We start from the raw sequence: 20892 nt of genomic DNA on the forward strand, positions 1-20892 counted from the left end.
AGGAAACTGAGGCAAACAGGATTAAACAACTTGCCTACGGTCACACAGCTATTAAGTGTCTGAAGCCAGATTTGAACTCAGGTAGATAAATCTTTCTGACTCTAGTCCCTTTACTTTATCCACTGTGCCACCTGGCTGCCCATATAAATGCTAGATATTATTATTATTATTATTATTATTATTATTATTATTATTATTGTGGTTGTTATTATTATAGCCATTACAGTGACATTACTAAAGATTTAGCAAAATTTTTAGATAACGCTAACTTTTAAACTCATCTCTAAAACTTATAATTTGGTAATAAGCACTATCTTTATACTTTTTATATATGCCAAAAGCAAATGCACTATATACATAAAAACCTGTAGAACAAATATACAAATTAAATAAGTATATGAACATTATTTATGTTTTGATGTACTTTTAATATTTCTTTATCATCATACAAAAATAAAAAAGTATGAAAAATATTTCAAAGTCCCTAGTTAAAGTATTTTAGCTGAATAAATTTGAATATATGATGCTTCACTGCTTTTATAAATATTTTTATTTTAATAAATAATTATCTTTAGAAAATAATGGTTAGCTATCACAGCTATTATTTGACTTGCTCCTTCATAGTGCCTTCTAGTGAAAATTCTGTTCACATTCCTTTTCATCTATATCTTTTTATTTTAGTAGTTAACCATTGAGATTGTTATTTGGCCCCATTTACATTTGATTACAGGAACTTTGTAAAGAGGTGCTGAAAGAATTGTTTACCTTCACTGTTTGTTTTTTAACTTTCCTTATATAACACATTTCACAGAATGGAGCTGAAGATGCCTAAAAAAGTGCTTGTAAACATCTTTAGAAAAAAAAGAATTCTCAAACATGCTTGATGTTACCAATAGCTGTTTTCGATAACAAAGAATGGCCTTTTACATCCCCAATTTTATCTCTTTTATTTTATCATTTGATATAGTATTTTAACCTTTCCCAGTTTTAATTTTTTTAAAGGTTAAAATTAAAATTCAAAGAATTTGTTTTAAGTTTCCTTGAAACTTAAATGACATTTTGCTAGACCAGAAACTTGAGCTATTTTAATTACTAGCTTATTTTCTTAAATGCTAGTTTAGAACTTTGTTTTTCTTTTTAGCAACTTCAGCAGCTTTTAGTGTTCTTCACTTTCAGCTTTAAGGATCACCTTTTAACTTATTCCCCACTCAACTCCATTGGCTCCCCACATGTTGCTTCTAGGATGAAGAATAAATCATCTGTTTAACTTCACTGACATGCATTTTGAAAGTAATCTGTATCAATATTAATACTTCCACACCAGAAGTTCTCTACACAGATAAAGTCATAGGTCTTCCTCTTCTTTCCCTCCAGCCCTTCCACTTTTTTTTTACAGCAGAAATTAAGATACTAAAAGAGAATCTAACCACAATACAATTTAATCTTTATTCTAGGATATATACCAAGTTATTTGGTGATAGTTTACTGTTCTCTTGTACAAAAGAGAATTTGATCAGCTTTAAAAAAATCATTAGACATTTATTAAGCACCTACTATGTTCCAGGCACTGTGCTAGGAGCCAAAATACATAAATAATGAGGCAATCCCTTCTTTTAAGAAGTTTACATTCTAATGGGGAAGATGGCCAGTATAATAATTATATATAGAATATGGGTTTGTTCATTTATTTTAATCATGTCTGACTCTTTGTTAAGTCATTTAGAGTTTTCTTAAAGTGTTCCATTTCCTTATGCAGGTCATATTTTACAGATGTGGGAACTGAGTCAAACAGTATTAAATTGACTTGCCTAGGTTTTATAGTTAGTAAATTTCTAAAGCCAAATTTAAATTTCGGTCCTTCTGACTCTAGGCCCAGAACTCCATTCACTGTGCCACCTTCCTGCCCCCAATAAATATAAGTTAAATATGAATAAATGAAAGCAATTAATACAGGATGTTTAGGAGGTAAAACAAACTGTTAGGGGAATCAGGAAAAGTAGCATGTAAAAGGTGCTTCATCTTTTGTTTGAAAGAAAGGAGGGATTCTATAAGGTGGAGAAGTGAGGCGAGAGTTCATCCCAGAAGTGGGGGAAAGGCAGTGTAAAGGCATTTAGATGGATGGTGGAGTGTAGTTTGTGAGGAATAGAAGCATTTTAAGGTAGAGATTTCTTAACTTTAGCTTTATGAGAGTCTAAATTAGAGGTAATGAGCCCTTTATTTTTGACAGGTTCACTTGTTGACAACTTTTATACTCATAATACCATTATAGAAACTTTAACATCATCTTTATCTTTTCTTTCTTCCCCTGTGTCCAATTTGTTACCAGATCAGATTGTTTCTTTAAAATATCCCATGGATTCATCCATTCCTCACCATTATTGGTTGTTGTTGTTTTCAGTTGTTTCGGTTTTGTCTGACTCTTTATGACTTGTATCTTGGCAAAGATACAAGTGTAGTTTTCCATTTCCTTCTCCGGTTCATTTTACAGATGAGGAAACTGAGGTGGTGTCTTTCCCAAATTCATACATCAAGTAAGTATCTGAGGCCAGCTTTGAACTCAGATCTTATTGACTCCAGACCCTACTGCTCTATCTATTGCACCACCTAGCTGTCCATCATTCCTAAGCTACCATGCTAATCCAAATCTCTATAACCTTATGTCTAGTTTATTGTAGCACCTTTCAGTCTCTTTAGTTTATCTCATTCTTTCCTCAGTACATTTTCTGTTTTTGTCAGATTAATCTTAAAGATGCTTCTTTCATGCTATTTTCACGTTGAGGAATTTGTGCCCTTTACCTATTTACTAAATAAGATTCTTCCATTTGACTTAGACGAACCCTCATCATTTAGTCTCTTTTCTGTATGCTTACCTTGATTTTCACTCATTTTTCATGAACTACTTCTAGTCTCTTCATTTCTTGTTTGTACTCCACTTATTTTATAATTACTGTGCTTTCATTCTGATTGTTGTTCAATATCTAGAATTTTTTTTTTCAGTCCCATTCCTTTCTGATCACTTAACTGTCTTTCAAAGTCCAGGTCTAGTCCTAATCTCTCCTGTGAAACATAATTGCTGTATGTCACTTTGACTCTACAGCCTCATCTTCTTTTCAAATCTTTTCCTATTTACAATCACCATCAGAGAAATTTGGTAGAATAGGGCAAAATGTTCCTGAAGGTAGGACTTTCAATAGTTTGAATTTTAGTTCCAGTCTTGCCTCTTATTCATAGTATACCTTTGGGAACTTTTACCACCCTGAACTCTTTTTTTCCTTTCTGTTACTGTTGTAGGAATAATGAAACCTATTTCAAGAGGTTTGTCATTATTTGTAAATGAAATTATCCATATGCAATGTTACAAAAGTGTCAGTCCTATTTCCTTACTCAGAATGTATATAGCTATCTAGTAAGGCTGCCTGGGCTATATATTTGTTGGTCATTCAACATATGGCACTTGATGTTTTGCCACTAGAGATAGAAGGACAACAATGGAAAAGTTCTGCCTTCAGGGAGTTTATCTTCTGTCAAGGGGAAGATAGCATTACATATATAAGTATATACACAATGTATATAAGTAATACAAGATCATTTTGGAGGGGGAAGCACTAACAGCTGAGTTGAATAATCAAAGTTTGTAGGTAGAAGATAGCACTTGGATTGAATTTCATTTGAAGAAAGCCTGAGGATAGAGCACATTTTAGGTATGGAGGGTATAGCCTTTGCCAAGGAGTGGAGGTAATTGATAGGTTATTGTGTAAGGAATGGTTTGGTTGGAGCCTTAAAAGCTGAGATTTGAACTTGGGTCACATAATTCCTGTGTGACCTTAGTCCAGTTACCTGCCCTCTGAACCTCATTTTCCTGTGTAAAATGAGAAGCTTCAGTTAGATGGTATCTGAGGTCTCTTCCAGTTCTAAATTCTGGGATTCTGATTGTTTTAAACCAAGGACTCCAGCACCAGCAGCCCTGGGCTTTTATGCAGCAGCAGTGTATGGTACAGAGATAACCCTAGGTCTCTAATCTTCATAGCATTTCAGGGAAGGAAGTATAGAGTTCAACTTTTTTGAACACGTTTGCCTGTAGAAAGAAGCTTCTCTTGAATACCCTTATGGCTCCTATTCATTTTGGAAGTATTTTTATTAACAGCATATGCAGCCTTTTTAGGGGGAAATGCATGTGACATTTAGATTGATGTTCTCAATGCCCTTCAAGGACAATGTCTTGGTATGATATTGCTGCAAGAAAGGATTCTAGTAGATGGAGTAAAGAAAGTCCTTTGGAGAAGTTTTAAGACCTTGGGGGTAGTATTTGGATTAGGGGAAGCCGCTTTATATCACTCTGAGCCTTACTTTCATGTGAACGTTTTTATATTGCAGGAAAAACTCCTGAAACTATTTGGTGTTTCTTTAGTTTTCAAAAGGAGAGTATTTCCATCCTTTGGAGTTGGCTTCTCTTTACTGCTCCCCTATCCCCTTGATTTTTTTTTAAACCCTTATCTTCTGTCTTAAAAATGATTCTAAGAATCAGTTCCAAGGCAAAAGAGCATTAAGGACTAGGCAGTTGGGTTTAAGTGACTTACCCAGGGTCACATAGCTAGGAAGTATCTGAGGCCAGGTTTGAATCCATGTCGTCCTGTCTTCACATTTGTCTATCAATTGAGCCACCCAGATGCCCTTAGTCTAGTCTAGTGATTCTTTACTTTTTTTCTCTTGATATTTTCCATATCAGTATTCTTTTATTGCTCTGAGGTAACTTACATTTTCCTTTTTTTTTTAAGTCTTTTCACTTTGTTTCATTGTTTATTGTTGTTTCCTGGAGTCACTGGCTTCTATTTAGTCCATTCTGATTTTCAGGAAGTATGTTGTTAGGACCAAGTTTTGTACCTCGTGCCAAATTAATTAATTCCATTTCCAGTTCTTTATTCTATAGTTCTCATTTCCTTCCCAATTTTCCCTTAGCACTCTCATCTTTAATATATATTCTTATTTCGTCTCTTCCAGTAATTCTAGTTCAATTTCTACCCAAGCTATAATTTTCTCTGTCTTTGTAGATATTTTAGAATCATTCTCTTCTGTGTTTGTCTTGATTTTCTCTGTCACTGTATGTTGAGATTCTTTTTTTTATTGCTCATTTCTTTATCCTACTAACTGATTTAGGACTTTTACATTAAGGCTGTTCTCTGCCACCTTTTTTGGAGGGGAAGTCTGGGATGGGCCTGTTGGGGTTTGCTTGGGGTGTTCAGAGTTTTGTTATTCTGGGACCATAGGGGACAGATCGGGAGCCTGCAAGCACTCGGTGCTTCCAGAATTCTCTGGTTTGAGGCAATTCTGACAGCTGTTTAGAGCTCTGCAAGTTCTTAACCTTGGTTTTGCTTAGCAGCAGTAAATGGTGCTTTACTCTGACTCTCTCAACCAGAGAGAAAGTTCTGCTGGTTCACAGTCAAAGAACTTTGGGCTCCCCTTTTGTTTAGAATTTTTACTTCTAGGCTGGGCTGAGTTCTTGAACTGAGATCCTTTCTCGGCTCCTTGTCTGAGCCAAGCTGTAGCCTCTGCTGATTTTTGAATTTCTTATTTTCTTGATTCATCACATTAGGGCCTTCGTCTCTGGTAATGTGATAATTAAAATGTTTTGGGAGCAAGGGAAATATATAACAATTATGACTGCTTGAAATATGTTTTCTACTGTGTCTTGGTTTTATATAAATATAAGATGGTCGCCAGGGTATATATTCCCAATTTATGAATATGCCCAAGCCAACTGGGTTTTATAGAGAAATTTAATTTATAATACACTGATTAATCAATAGAAAAAGAGAGAAAGTAAGAAAGGAATAAGAATGAATAAATCAGTCAGTTGGTTTTATCACTCACCCAAGATCTCTCTAGGTAAGGCTTCTCATGCCAACCTCAGGCTCCACCTTCAAGAGAGCCTCCTTTCAAGAAATGTTCCAGAGAATTCTCCTCCTGACTCCTCCTGAGTTCTCCTTCCACAGCCTCCTTCAAGACCTCTCCAGGAGCTCCCCCCTCTCTCCTCAGACCCCGCTATCTTTAAGGACAACCATCTAAGTTCCCTCCTCTCAGTTCTCACATCTACCAATCACTGTCAATGTCTCCCCTGTGCCAATGGTGGTTCTAGTTTAACCCAGGACTGCCCAGAGGTCTGTGGCTTTGCACATGTCTGTTGAAGGTCATATTCTCAAATAATTAAATCTTGATCTATGATGCAGCCCTTCCTAAATCCTGTTACTCTAAGTAGGGTGGAGATTGTATTTTCCAAGACCTGGTTCTGTCATTCCAAGTATCTCTATTGTATCAATTCTGAAATCAATCATGACTCAAAGAACTTCCTGTTCTATGCTTAAGCATAGGTCAAAGCCCTTTCCATTGTTTAGCAAAAGGTTTCTGTCCTAAAGTAGTCTTAAGTAGGGAGGAGAAAAATCCTCCCATGCCAAGGGGTTTCACATTCCAATAAGAGTTCTTACTATCAGTAGGAAATTTTTTCCAAGTATGAAATTTCCCAATGGTGAAATTTCCAACATTCATAAGTCTAAGAAATTTTAAGGTTTACAGTAATGATACCTACATGTGCAGGTCTCCATGCCAATCTGTCCTGCATGTAATATCCAGAATTAGAGATAGTAGGTGTCAAAGCTGTTCCCATTGCCTGGGATTCTTAGTGGTCCAGTGACCCAGTCCCCAGAGTCAGCATGCTTTTCTAATACTGTTCTAGTACAGGCAGAAGATTCACTTTGGCTTTTTTGGATGTCCCCATCAGGTTTTGGTTTGGTACATTTTAGAGGATTGTTAATTGAAACTCAATTGCTCTGCTTCTAGTTCTTTCACTATTTTGTTAGAGTAACTAGTACTTTGTCTAATTTATTTGTTGTTGTTGTTTTAACTACTAGCTCCTAGTCTTATTTATTAATTCAATAGTTACTTTCAATTTTATTAATTTTTCCTTTGATTTTTTTTTTTAGGATTTCCAAAATAATTTTTACCTGAGGATTTTTAATTTGTTCTTGGTCTAGTTTTTTCATTTGCATGGCCAATTCATTGACCTTTTTCCTCTCTGATTTGTTGATATATGCACTCAAGGATACAAATTTTCCCTGAGTACTGCTTTGGCTACATCCCATAGGTTTTGATATGATGTCTCCTCATTGTCATTCTCTTCAGTGAAATTATTAATTGTTTCTATGATTTGTTCTTTGACCAACCTATTTTGGAGAATCATATTGTTTAATTTCCAATTAATTTTTTTATTTGCCTCTCCATGCACCCTTACTAATTATAATTTTTTATTGCATTATGATCTGAAAAAGTTGCATTTATAATTTCTGCTTTTTTGCATTTGTTTGCATTATTTTCATGCCCTAGTACATAATTGTTGTGAATGTACCATGTGCTGCTGAAAAGATGCATTCCTTTTTGTCCCTATTTTTCTACATTTATCGATAAACTATTTTTTTCTAGGATTTCATTCACCTCTCTTACATCTTTCTTCTTATTTTTTTTATTTGATTTATCTAGATCTGATAGAGGGAGGTTTAGGTCCCCCACTAGTATAGTTTTACTATGTATTTCCTCCTTAAACTCTAATAATTTCTCCTTTGGATGCTATACCATTTGGTGCATACATGTTGAGTACTTTTATTTCTTCTTTGTCTATACTGCCTTTTAACAGAATGTAATTACCTTCCTTATCCCTTTTAATCAGATCTATTTTTACTTTGGCTTTGTCAGATATGATTGTGACCCCTGCCTTTTTTTTTCTCAGTTGATACCCAATAAATTTTGCTTCAGCCTCTTTCTTTTTACCCCATGTGTGTCTATCTGCCTCGTGTATGTTTCTTGTAGACAATATATGGTAGGATTTTGGTTTCTAATCCATTCTGCTGTTTTATGCATGAGTTCATCCCATTCACATTTTGAGTTATGATTACCACTTGTATATTCCCCATAATTTTGATTTCCTTCCCATGTCTTGCCCTTTCTTCTTTCACTATGTCCTTCTATACCAGTGTTATGCTTTTAATCAATTTCCCTATTCCCTACCCTTATTTTACTTTACTTTCCCACCCCTTCCCTCCTTATTCTCCTCTTATTTTTCTTTAAGGTTTATTAAATTCCCTCTTCCCTCCCTTTTGATACTTCTGCCCCTTCCCCCTCTTGGTTTTCCCTTCTCAACTTCCCTGTAGGGTAAGATAGAATTTTATACCCTACTCTTCTCTCTCAGAATTGATTCCACTGAGAGTAAGGTTTAAATATTACCTTTTACCACTCTCTTCTTCTCCTTCTCATAATAGTATTCTTCCCCTCCCCCCTCCCATGTGCTTCTTTATGTGGTATAAATTATCCTATTTTTCTTCTTCCTTCAAGTTTCTTTTGGTGTCATCTTCTATCCCCACCCCCCTTTTTTTTCTTACATATCATCTTAAACTACTTATTACCCATAAGGATGATATCAGAAATTAAGTCTTGTTATATTAGTTTAGGGATAAGAAGTAGAAAAGCTAGCTTGAGAATGAATTAAGAGTTGAAACAGAGCTTAGACAGTGTCAGTTTCAAATGTTGACTGTGTGGGAGGTCTAATGGTTTTTCTGTGGCAATTGGTCTGGGATGGCAGTTTTACTCTCTCTGGGTGTGGCTGTTATTCTGAGGGAGTTAGCAGTTACTTTTTTTTCTCTTTTCTCCTTCTTTTCTTTCTCTCTCCTCACTGTCTGAGGTAGAAGGAAAGGAGGGAAAACCTGAAGGAGTTAAGTGATTTTCCTTTTCCAGCTTGGGAAATACTAGTGACTGTCTATTGCTGTTTCATAAATTGTTTTTCTATCTGAGAAGACCAATAAAAAAGACCTGGTATTTGGTTTGGACTCTTGAGTCTGCTAAGGCTGAGAGTCCTAACTTGGTTCTTGCTGAGACTCAGCCAGCTAGCCTTTGTTATTTTTATAAGTTGGAGATAAAGTTAAGAGTTATATACTTCATATAAGGACAATAATGTTTAGTTTATTGTAGAATAGTGAAAATTGGGTTAGTCAAATCAGGAAGGATCAGGCTACAGCCTGTGGAGACAGGAGAAGCAATTCCTTGCAGAACCAGGGAGTTTTATTTGGATGGTGTTAGAATCCTTTAGAGTCAGAAATCCTTTTTCTCCTTATATTCTCAATGAATAGTTCATTTTTATATAACAAGAGTCTCCTTAGTGTCCTTGCACCTGGTCCTGAAGGGAAGTTTACTTATGAGCTTCACTTCACTGATATTAACTGAAGATACTTTGTAAACACAACAAGCAGAGTATCAAATCAGTTTATGATCAATAATCAATTCATTGCTTAATATTTTTAAATTCATTGCTCATTATTTTTATATACCCCCAACCTCTTCCTTTGAATAATTCTTCTATCTACTATGATAGTAAAAACAGTTTTCAAGAATTATAAATATCCTTTTCCCATATAGGAATATAAACACTTTCGCCTTACTGAAGCCCTTAAAAATTTTTCCCCACTTTTTCTTGTTTACCTTTTCATGTTTTTCTTGAATTTTGAATTTGGACATAAAATTTTCTGTTTAGTTCTGGTCTTTCCTTTAGGAATACTTGTAAATACCCTATTCTGTTAAATTCCCATACTTTCCCCCTGGACGTATATAATCAGTTTTGATGATTAGGAGATCCTTGGTTGTAGACCGAGTTCTTTTGCCCTTCTTAACACCATATTCCAAGCCATGCTGTCCTTTAGTTGTAGAGGCTGCAAGATCCTGTGTAGTCCTGATTGGTGATGCTTGATATCTGAATTTTCTCTTTGTGACTTCTTGTAATATTTTCTCCTTACCTTGGAACCTGTTGAATATGGCATTTACATTCCTGGGGGTTGTCTTTTGAGGATTTAATGTAGAGGGCAATCTATGGACTCTTTGAATGTCTATTTTGCCTTCTTGTTCAGGGCAGTTTTCTCAGATAATTTTTTGTAGTGTGATGTCAAGACCTTTGTTTTTTCCCCAGGTTTTCAGGTAGACCATTGATTCTCAAAGTATCTCTCCTAGATCTGTTCTCCAGGTTCATTGTCTTCTCAGTGAGATATTTCATGTTTCCTTCTACTTTGTCATTCTTTTGACTTTGCTTTATTAATTCTTATTGTCTTGTGAGATCATTAGCTTCTAATTGCCCAATTCTGGTCTTTAAAGACTGGTTTTCAGCTGTGGTCTTTTGCTTTTTTCCTTTTCGGTTTGGTCTCTCCTGCTTTTCATGGCTGCCAGCAGGTCAATACTGGTCTCTAATTTATTTATTTATTTATTGCTTCATGTGATTTCTGTTTTTCTTTTTCCAAGGGGGAAATTTTGTATTTAAAATTTATTTTCTTTTTTGAGCTATTTCCCATGTTTCTTGGCAAGTTTCTTCTGTCTTTCTTACTTGGTTCTTGAATTCCTTTTTGGGTTTCTATTTTTCCATTTTTTTTTTGAAAGTTTGGATATGTTTGCTTGTTTGTTGCTCTCTGCTGTCACCTCTGTAGTCTGCTGTTTTTCACCATAGAAGTTATCCAGGGTGAGTGACTTTTTCTTTCGTTCTTTTTTTTTTGGTTGTTGTAGATTGTAGTTTTTGGGTGTTGGTGGCCATTGGTGTGTTAATTTTTTCTTCCTTTCCCAGCCAGAAGTTTGAGTGAGGAGGGTGGACAGCTCTCTGTGTATTGATTACAGAGTGATCCCTTAGGCTGTTTTTTTCAGTGTCCACCTTCTCTGCTGAGGGCAGCCCCTCTCTGTCCTATCTCTGAACCCAAACTCTGTGTTCCTCAGGCTCCTCAGGTCTCAAGTCTGTCTGTCTGCCTTCAAGGATAAGTCTGTGGTGCCCTCAGCTAGGCCCCAAGAATCTAGAGATTACCCCACACTCGCTCTGACTGGCATCATAGGTGGAGTGGGGGAGGGGTGATCAGCTTGTGCTTTTGGAAGGTGTAATTTTACCCCCTTATTGCATGGAAATGCCCAAAACCTGCCTACCTTCAAGGCTGAGTCCTATGATAGAGCCCCTTTGCTCATCTGATTTTGATTTTTTTCTTTTTGAGGCGCTTTGTATTTGTATTTGTTGGTTGTGAGAAGAACGAGATCCTTACTTGTCCTCTGTGGCCATCTTAGCCTGGAAGTCTCTTCCACTGTTCTTTTGAACCTTACTCCCTCTCCTTCCTCTTCCCTTCCTATCACCCTTCTATTCTCTAGCCCTACTTCTTTCTCCCTCTTCTTCTCCCTCCCTCCCTCCATGTGCGTACCTCTGACATGCCAGGTCACAAAATTTTGTTCATCCCAATCTTCTATCTTCCAGGAACTGAAATTGATCTCTGTGTGTATAACATTTATAACTTACCACCTTTCCTTCTGCTTCTGGCGTAGGATTAATGAGAATCATATTATATTGTGATACTGGTTTTATGTAAATAGAAAATCATATTGCATAGAAATCAAATATAAAGTCGTATGAGAAAAAGTTGAAATTTTGTTTATTGATTGCCTCTACTATTTACCAGGTCAGGCATCTATTTAAGGCATTTATAAATATGGATATTGAGAAGTCCTGTTTAAATTCTATGTATTTCTTATTTAGTGAAGAATTGTATGTTGTAAATGATATCTTATTTAGACAGTTTTTCCTCTCAATAAAATCAGAAAAGATAAATTGCTTGTATTGCCAGCTTGTGAAATTTAATGAATTTTATTTAACCTAATTGGTTGTTTAAGTTTTAGATTATGTTGCCCATGGTATGCTTAAATACATGTACAGAGACATAGCTGACATTTCTATATCTCTGCATGACTTTTTGAAAAATAGGAATACTTACTTAACTGGACTATTATCAAATTGATCAGCATAGATTGATGGACTTGAGTATAGTAGATAGTGGATACTACAGATGGTGGCATTTGTGCCATTTGACATGGGACTACTGAGACACTAAAATTATTTCAATGGGAATGCTTTGGTTTTGCTGCAGTTTAAGAGTTTTCATACAACCTCAGGTGCAGTGCAGATGGCAAAGCCAAGCTAATATGGAAAAATGAGAAACAAGTGACTATTTAATGTACAGGAATGCATGATCTGCATCACAAGTAGATGATGGTATTACATACAGAAAGCTTGGCCAGATGGCTGTACATTAAAACACATCACTCCTTGAGAGAATTAAGTACAGGCAATTTGCTCAAATTTTCTGCAGACTTGCTGCATATCACATTAAGAAAGAGAGAATGAGAGATTAAGTGCTTTATTTATTGGAATTGTTTAGGTGAAGTTGGCAGTTATTTAAACATAATCTTTTTTTCCATATGTGTTTTAAGTTGTACCTTTACAAACAAAAGGAGTGTTGGATTTAAAATGAGGAGGAAAAGAGTAGGGTTGGGGAAGATGATTTTTAATTGACACAAGAAACTAGGATAATTTTTCAGCATTACATTTTTCTTCAGATTGTTTTCCTATTAGAAGTTTAACATGACTAGTATGGTAAAATTTTCTTTTGTCTTTCTGCTTAGATGTTAAGAAATCAAAATAGCAAAGAAATTGAGATTCATTTTTTTCAAATGTGTGGAATGCAATGTAAAATATTAAAATATTAGCATCTTTTCACTAATGCAACATTACCTTTGTGTTCTTCAGCTTAAAGAAAGTGGTTATTGTACGGGTCATGAACCAGATTCCCTGGAATTCAGCACCGTGGGAGGATGGGTATCAACTCGAGCATCAGGCATGAAAAAAAACATCTATGGCAATATTGAAGACTTGGTAAATTTTTTATTTTAATTATGCAAATTCTAGTAATATATAAGAGAATCTTAAAAAACCAAAACATTGAAATTAGATAGTGAGGAGGGAATAATGTAGCCTTTTTAATATAGTATACAAATTGTATATTTGTAAATTGAAGCAACAGCTCTTTTGGTTTTGAAAACAGCTTCACATTGGGTTCAAAATTACCCTTTTTCAAGGATTGTTATCTGGGATTCATTTACATTCCTGAAAATAAACTTCCTTAAGAAAATTTTATTTTTAAAATATTTGATTTTTTGAAATAATTTCAAAACATTACAAAAACTAAGTGTCCAAATCTCACATTATTTTCTTTCATTTATTTAGGTGAAGTTTTTAAAAAAAGCATTCCTATTCTTCTAAAATAAGAAAGAAAAGAATTTCCTGATTTTATGAAATGAAAATCTTTCTATGCAAAACCAGCATCTACAATCTAATTCATTTAGATATCATTATGATACTATCAGTACAACAGGGTCTATTCCATTGTTTTACTTACTTAACTTTTGAAAGCATTTTTAGGAAGCTTTTCACTTCTAAGATTATGGAATTGGTGTCCTATGGCAACTTCACCTCTTGTCTTGAATTTGTAATCCTTTAGTTCCAAAGTTTTTAGCAGCTATTTTTTTTTCCCTTTGCCTCACAAATTGTTTTAATAAGCCTCTTGGAATTTTTCTCTAAATTTTTATTCTGTGGACTTACTTTCACATTTACATTAACCTTAAAACTACATATTTTAAATAAGTTAATGTTCAAAAGAAACATTCTTCTCTTCCCACTCCCTTGTTCTCCACAACTTCCCACCCCCTTTGGAGTTGAATCAAACTCTGAAAGTTCCAGTTTTTTTTTAGCCATAATTTCAAATATTTTAACTTTTATGAAATTTTTTTTACAATCTGGTAGTTTTTGGAAAATTCTCAGATAATTAAGAGTTGGAAGCTTGCAATTACAGTGAATACAGTGTTGAATCTGGAGTAAAGAAGACCTGAATTCAAATCTTGTCAGACACTAGCCTTTCTGACTCTGGGTTGGTCATTGAAGTAACTCTGCCACAATTAACTCATCTGTAAAATGGGGATAATAATAGCACCTATTTCCTAACATTGTTGTTAAGGGGCCTTTCTGGCATCTCAGAATTGAGCCTTTTTGGCACCTGGACTGTATGTGTCTTGTTTGTCGTGGTTGCTTCTAATTGATTTCCAAGGTCTCTACCAACAGGCCTTTTCAGGTGATCCCTTTCATCTTACTACCCCTAGACACAGAATCTAACTGGTTATATCCTGCTTCATCTCTAGTTGCTCCTAAAAACTATTTTGCACAGGCACTGGATTTACTGGTGGTCTACCTTTCCTATTGTCCACAATATTCTTGCTGATTTACTGGGAGGTTCTGAGGTTGAAGAATTCACTGTACTTTATTAGAGGCTTTCTTGATCATTATTTGGTCTGGAGCAAACTTCAAGGTATTGTTGGAATAGGTTCTTGGATTTTGTCTTCTGAGCAAGCAGCTGTGATGACCAGATAAGTTTGCATTTTTTCTTAAAGGCTTGATGCAACTGCTTTTAGAAACTATATTCCTTGTAAATCTGCCTTTCTTGAGTTTTTCTTAATTGAGAAAGGATGTTATTGTCAACAAATGTGTGCACTGATAGGTTTTAAGTTTCATTTTAAATCATTACATAACATTCCTTCAAATTATCACTTAAAGGTTAAATGACAGTCATAACTGTGATCATACTCAGATATTGTTAAGTAACACAGCATAGTTGGCATTAGAATGAGGAAGACTTCAGTAGAAGTTCTGCTTCCATCAACATACTTGCATTTTGACTCTTGGCAAGTTCCTTCAGGGCTCTAGGTAACTCTAAGACTATCTGTTATAAAGAAGGTTCTTACTTATCCTGCTGGAGGGAGTTTCTTCATCATTCTGGAAATTCATTATACCAGTAAAATCACTGGCCCAATTCCTGTCTCTATCCCAACTCTTGGTGGTAAAAGTTGCTTATGAAGCATTTTATTTTAACAGAACAAAAAAGATGCTTCTTTAAGACACCATAGCTAAATCTATGTTTCAGACTTCCATAAAAGAAACTGAAATTTTAGGAAATGTAAAAATTTAAAACCATTTAGAAAATGCTTTTGAGTTTTTAGGTACCTTCCTTGGTAAAGTGTATAAATCTTTGTGCAGTGATTGAATATGGAGACCTATAGTTATCAGAAAAACCATTCCAAGGATTAATATATTTATTTCCAGCTTTTGCTAAGCTGAGGACTTATTTACTCTGCCCAAATCTGTAAGACTGGCCTTTCTCTTTCACTCTTTTTTTTTTTAAGTTTTGAACCATAGTTTCATTGCATAGTTTATTGCTTTCATCCTGGCCACAATAGCCAGTTCACTCGTCTTCAATCCTCACTTTCTGCTAGCAGTAAAGGCTAATGGTGAAAATAAGGCCTGATGAGATAAATGATTCTATTCTAAACATTTCAGAAGTACATATTTGTAGTCAATATTTATCATAATATTTTGTAAAAAATCACATAGATTTCATTGCTATGGAAACACATATTTCAAAATAAATATATAAAATTGACATTGTGTAATATATTAAAACAGGTGGTTCATATAAAAATGGTAACACCAAGAGGCATAATAGAAAAAAGCTGTCAAGTACCTCGCATGTCAACGGGCCCTGATATCCATCACTTCATTCTGGGATCTGAAGGTAAATATAGAAGCAAACATTTTATACAGAGACCTAAGCTAGTGATTCAATTTTTAGAATATCTTTTTTTTTTAGGTTTCAATTTTGATTTACATCAGAGCACTTTAGATAAAAGGCCTATTATAAAGAAAATAAAAAATTACATAAAAGGCATATATATTAAAATGTGAATTATGTCATCTTAATTTTTATAAGAAGTTTTTGTCTCTGAATATCTTATTAAATTTCTTTTGGACATTTTGTTTCATATTTCAAATAATAAAAACCATCTTCTTGCTTTTATTTTATTTTCTTTAGACACTTTTGATTTGCAGTTTTAGAGAAGGATATATTTTAGACTAATATTGCTAATTTAAATATTTATGAACAAAAGAAATGAGGGGTACCCAATAGATATTACACAAAAAAGGGGGGAAATTCATTTTATGAGAGAGAAAGAGCAAGTACACATTTTCAAGCATTCACGTATCATTCAGACATAAAATGACATACTTTTGTGGAGGGTTCATCTGTATTCTTATAAATTTTCCCTCCTATTGACATTTATTTTCATTGCTTACTATCTTATTGTGATGCAAACAAACATTTTTTACTTAATGAACTTAATGCTAGTGTGAAATATACATTGTTCTTTAGCTTATCAGAAAACTTTGTCTTTGTAAATAATATAGATTTTCTTATCTACTAAATATTCTGTTGTACTAATGACTTTTAAATGTTCTTTTCATTTTTTTTTCCATCTTAGAAGTGAAACTAAGTATTAGTTCCAAGGCAGGAGAAAGGTAAGATCTAGGCAATTGGAGCTAAATGACTTGCCCAGGGTCATACAGCTAGGAAGTATCTGAGGCCAGATTGAAACACAGATCCTCTAATCTCCAGGCTAGTTTTTTTATTCACTCAGCCACCTCTCAGCTCTAGTTTCTAAATTTCTTACCTTAGGCTATTAAGTGACATGTAATACAAGTCAGACTTTAAATATATCAATATCATCAGTTTTAGAAAAGATAATCTATTGATGATGCCAACTAGTTCTCTGCCTTGCTCTTAGTAGGCTTTTAATGCTTATCAAATTTTAATTTGGTTCCCTACAGAATTAATTAAGCCTTAATATAATCTAAATTTTGAGTTAACAGTAGAAATTTGTTTTCTATTTCCATCTTGGTATCTGCTTACTGGCATTCTTCTATTAAAGCACCTACTGTATTCCAGCCAGTGTGCTGGGTGTTAGGGATAAAAATGCAATAAATTTTCATCTAAAGTCTCTTCTGCAGACCACTTCCTCTCCTTCTGGGTCCCCAGGTGTCCCTCCCCTCCTGCTCTATAGCCCCTCTACAGCTAAGTGACTTTAATGCCTAGAATGAAGGACCCTTGATGTAAGGTTGCACCAGTTTTGCTGGTGCCACTTCCATTTAACCACTGCCACTGCCTGTTGGGTGTTTGCCAGGAACTGAATTTAACATAAATTTATATAAAGGAAGAACTATGCAAAGAATAAAATAATCACTACTCAGAAGTACGTTCATAAGTATATATAGCATAATATAATGTGAGTAAATAAAAATAAATTCAAAGTAATTTAATTCAAGATAGTAATTGAGAGGATCAGTAAAAACTTCCTGCAGTAGATGGTTCTTGAGCTATATCTTTATCAAGCAAAACTCTTATATAGTAATAAGAAGGGAGTGCACCCAGTAATTAGGCATGGCCAGTGCCAGAAGCATGGAAAGTGGATAGTGTCATGTGGAGAAAAGAGAGAAGGCGAGTTTGGCTGAGGTGTAGAATTGAGATGGGAAGGTAATATATAAGAAGTCTGAAATGACAGTTTGGGCCAAGTTGTGAAGAGTTTTAAAAACTAAACAGGAGTTTGTATATTTATTCGAGGGGCAATAGAAAGCCAATATAGTTAATTTGCTAGAATCACATGGTCAGATCTGTGCTTAAGGAAACCTCCTATGGCAGCTATATTTGGATTGGACCCTAGTGGAGAGAGACTTAAAGCAGGGAGGCCATCAGAAGATTATTGCAATGATGTAGGTTAGAGGTGATGAGTGCCTGAACCAACTTTGTAGCTCTGTGATATGGAGATAAGGGGTCTGATTTGAGAGTTGTTGTGAAGATGGAAATGAATGATTGGATATATGGGATAATGAGAATCAGGAGTGGAGATATTGTGGAGTCCTGAGGTTGCAAACCTAGGAGACTGGAAGGGTGATACCTTTAACTGAAATAGGGGAATTTTGAAGAGGGGACAGTTTGGGGAGAAAGTTAATGAATTCAGTTTTAGACATTGAGTTTGAAATATTTCTGTGATGTCCTGTTTAAGTCCCATAGGCAATTGGTGATATGAGACTGAAGTTCAGGGGAAAGATTGTAGCTGGTTAAATGGATTCTGAGAATCATTTGCATAGAGGAGAGAATTAAGTATTTGGGATCTGACAAAGTTTTCAAGAGATGATAATAGAGGGAGAAAAGGATGATTGAGGACAGAACCTTGGGAGGCATTTACAGTTAAGGATGTGACATAGGTGCTTAGCCAGCAGAGAAAAGTTCAGAGCCAGGAATGAAGGCTGGACATAGAAATAAAAAACTATAAAACAGGAACTATTCAGGAACTCACGGTCTAATGGAGGAGACAATACACAAGGATGGTATCCACTGCAACTCAGATGCTAATGTATAATAATAACTCATTTTTTTAAAATCTTTTTTTTTTTAATTGCTAAGGTAGCTCTGATGTAGAATAAGTGCTTTCTTTGGATCCAGAAGCCTAGTATATGAATTTCTTATCTTATATTCACTTGTTTTGGGCAAGTCACTTAAATTTTCCAAGCTTTAGCTTCCTCATCTAAAAAAATGGGGATAAATACTCCTTTACCAGGTTGTTAGGAGGATCTAGTGAGATATTGAAATGCCTTCTAAGATGTGAAGTTCTATATCAGTATTGTTTATTATTTAAAATATTATGAGGATCATAGCTTATAGAATTTTAGCTTCAGAATTAGAAGGGATCTTAGAGGTCAGTTAGTTTTGTTAATCTGTGAACAGGTATTTATTAAAACTGCTTTGTGCCTGTCACCATTTTATGTGTGGGAAATGAAGAGGCAAAAATTCCTCTGCCTCTTTGCAGTCTTTGCCTACCCTCAGGAAGTAACAAAATGTCTCTATAAACATATATGCAAAGTAAACTCAAGAAGACACCACCAAGCAGTGGAGATGATCAGCCATAGCTTCATGGAAGAGATGGTATTTATGCTGAACTTGCAGGGAAACTGACTGAAATGTGGAGATGAGAATAGAGTGAGTTATAGGCTCATTTGGGGCCTGTGGAAAGATGTAGAATTAGAGGATAGAGAAATATGGGAACATCTCCAAGACAACTAATGTAGCTGGGCTGTAATGTGTGAAGGGATATAATAAATGATGAGTTAGGGCCAAGTTTTGAAAGTAACTGGTCTGTGTTTGGAACTGATAATAGAACAATGAATGGAACAAAATAATCCTGGCTCTTGGGGAGTTTACTTCTGCTGGGATCCTATTATGTGGGATAAGTTGATAAAGTGCCAAGCTTTCAGTGAAGAAGACTCATCTTCCTGAGTTCAAATCTGGTCTTAGGCACTTTTTAGCTGTGTGACCCTGGGCAAGTCATTTAACCTTGTTTGTCTTGGTTTTTTCTTCTGTAAAATGGGCTAGAGAAGAAAACGCTATTTGCCAGGAAAGCTCCGAAAAGAGTTGCACATGACTGAACAACAAGAAGAGATCCTAGTTCACCCATTAAATGTTACATATCCTAGAGGATAGTAGGAAAGAATTCCTTAAGGAGGCACTCTGGGAACAGAGCTTTTTCAGACAGTCATTTGATTCCAGAAGCTAGTAAATGGGAACTACCTTCTGGGCCATGGAAAGTCTTGTAAAGGCCAGAATAGGAGTGTCAAGTATAGGGCGCGTCAAGTTGGCCAGCTTAGGATACAGGGTATATGAATGGGAGAAGGATGGGAGCTATTTTGATTTCCTTTTTTGTATCCTCAGCAATAAATGCAGTGGTTGACATCTGCTAAATGCTTAATAAATTCTTTTGAATTGAATTGATTCAAACTGTGAGATAAACCTCAAAAACCAGGCTGGAAGCTAATTGTCAAGGACTTGAATATCTTCCTGAAGAGTTTGTATTTTATCCTAGAGTCAAGAGAAGACCACTGAAGATGTTTGAGGAGGGGAAAGGGGTATGATCAAATTTATGGTTCAGGAGGGTTATTTTGATTTCTAGATTGAGAAAGGAAGAGTTGGAAGCTAGAGTCTTGTTAGGCTTCTGCTCGATGGCAAAAAAAAGTACCAAACACCTGAATTTTGGTAGCTACTGTACAAATGAGAACAGTTGTGGAGGATGACTATGACTGGTGTCTTTCTAATGATGGCAGGGTTGCAAATTCTTAATTTTTTCCATTATTTTTGGTAGTTCTCTGTGCAAACATTCTTTATCTCATTAGCTTTTCTATGTTCTATCTAAAATGTGATGAGTAGAGTGGAACTGGACTCCCTGAAAAGACTTTATTCAACACTAACAGGGGATCCTCCATTTCTAGTTGAGTGCATTTTCTGCTTCTTCCACATCCCTGTTTCATGCTTGCTGAGTTTCTGATCTTATGTAACTATGAGATGTTTTTCTGTCATAGTCTAACTGATTTTTGTGTGTTTCATTTCCTTTTTCTTGCCCATTGCTCTGTAGTTTTACTTGATAAACTTTGTCCTATCTATTTCTGAAGGAAATACTAAATACTAGCAGATCTGGGATAGTTTATTGTGGATAAGTAGCCCATCTGGTCAGCATTAAAACATCAGGCAGTTCTTTCATTCTTGTATGCCTTTTACAAACTTTATGGTTATCCTTGACCATCTTTAAATGAGTAGGTGAGAAGTAGTTTTGCTAGTAAACAATGATAGGAAGTGTTATAAAGAGTATTGTGAGGCTTAGACTTTCATTGTGTACACTAAACTGTTCAGCTTCCCAAACAAGTGAGACAAATTCATCTGTGGGAATTTTCTTGATAGTTCTCTAACCAACATGGAGTTACTGCAATTGCTGGATCTCTATTCCTAATGATTAGTTGAAGACAGGTACTCGAGAAAGCACATAATTTCATATTCCTAAGGTCAGAGGCTCTTTTGTGCCATGTTAAAGTTGGGGCTAAAGAAATGGAGTAAAATAAATTTGAGAATAAATTTCTAATTTCTGGTATTTCTAAAATCAATTTATCTACCAATTTACCATGGTCCAAAGTATCTCTGCAATTAAGATATTTTATTCTTCTTTTGACAACCTAGATAATTTAAGAAAGAAAAATAAAGTGGCATGATATGAATTCCTATTTTCCTTTCTCTTAAGAACAAGCAT

At 35.1% G+C, this 20892-nt stretch overlaps 1 protein-coding gene across 1 annotated transcript in view; it reads left to right on the forward strand.

The window, feature by feature from the left end:
* The window catches only part of AGPS (alkylglycerone phosphate synthase), a 190921-nt gene that overhangs the window by 95378 nt on the left and 74651 nt on the right, over positions 1-20892 (forward strand). Inside the window, exons 9-10 of the mRNA XM_007494427.3 lie at positions 12632-12757; positions 15395-15503. Of these exons, the coding sequence (XP_007494489.2) occupies positions 12632-12757; positions 15395-15503 (235 nt within the window). The remainder of the gene's footprint in view (positions 1-12631; positions 12758-15394; positions 15504-20892) is intronic.

This window comes from Monodelphis domestica, chromosome 4 (genome assembly GCF_027887165.1).
Source record: "Monodelphis domestica isolate mMonDom1 chromosome 4, mMonDom1.pri, whole genome shotgun sequence".
NCBI classification, from domain to species: Eukaryota; Metazoa; Chordata; class Mammalia; order Didelphimorphia; family Didelphidae; genus Monodelphis; species Monodelphis domestica.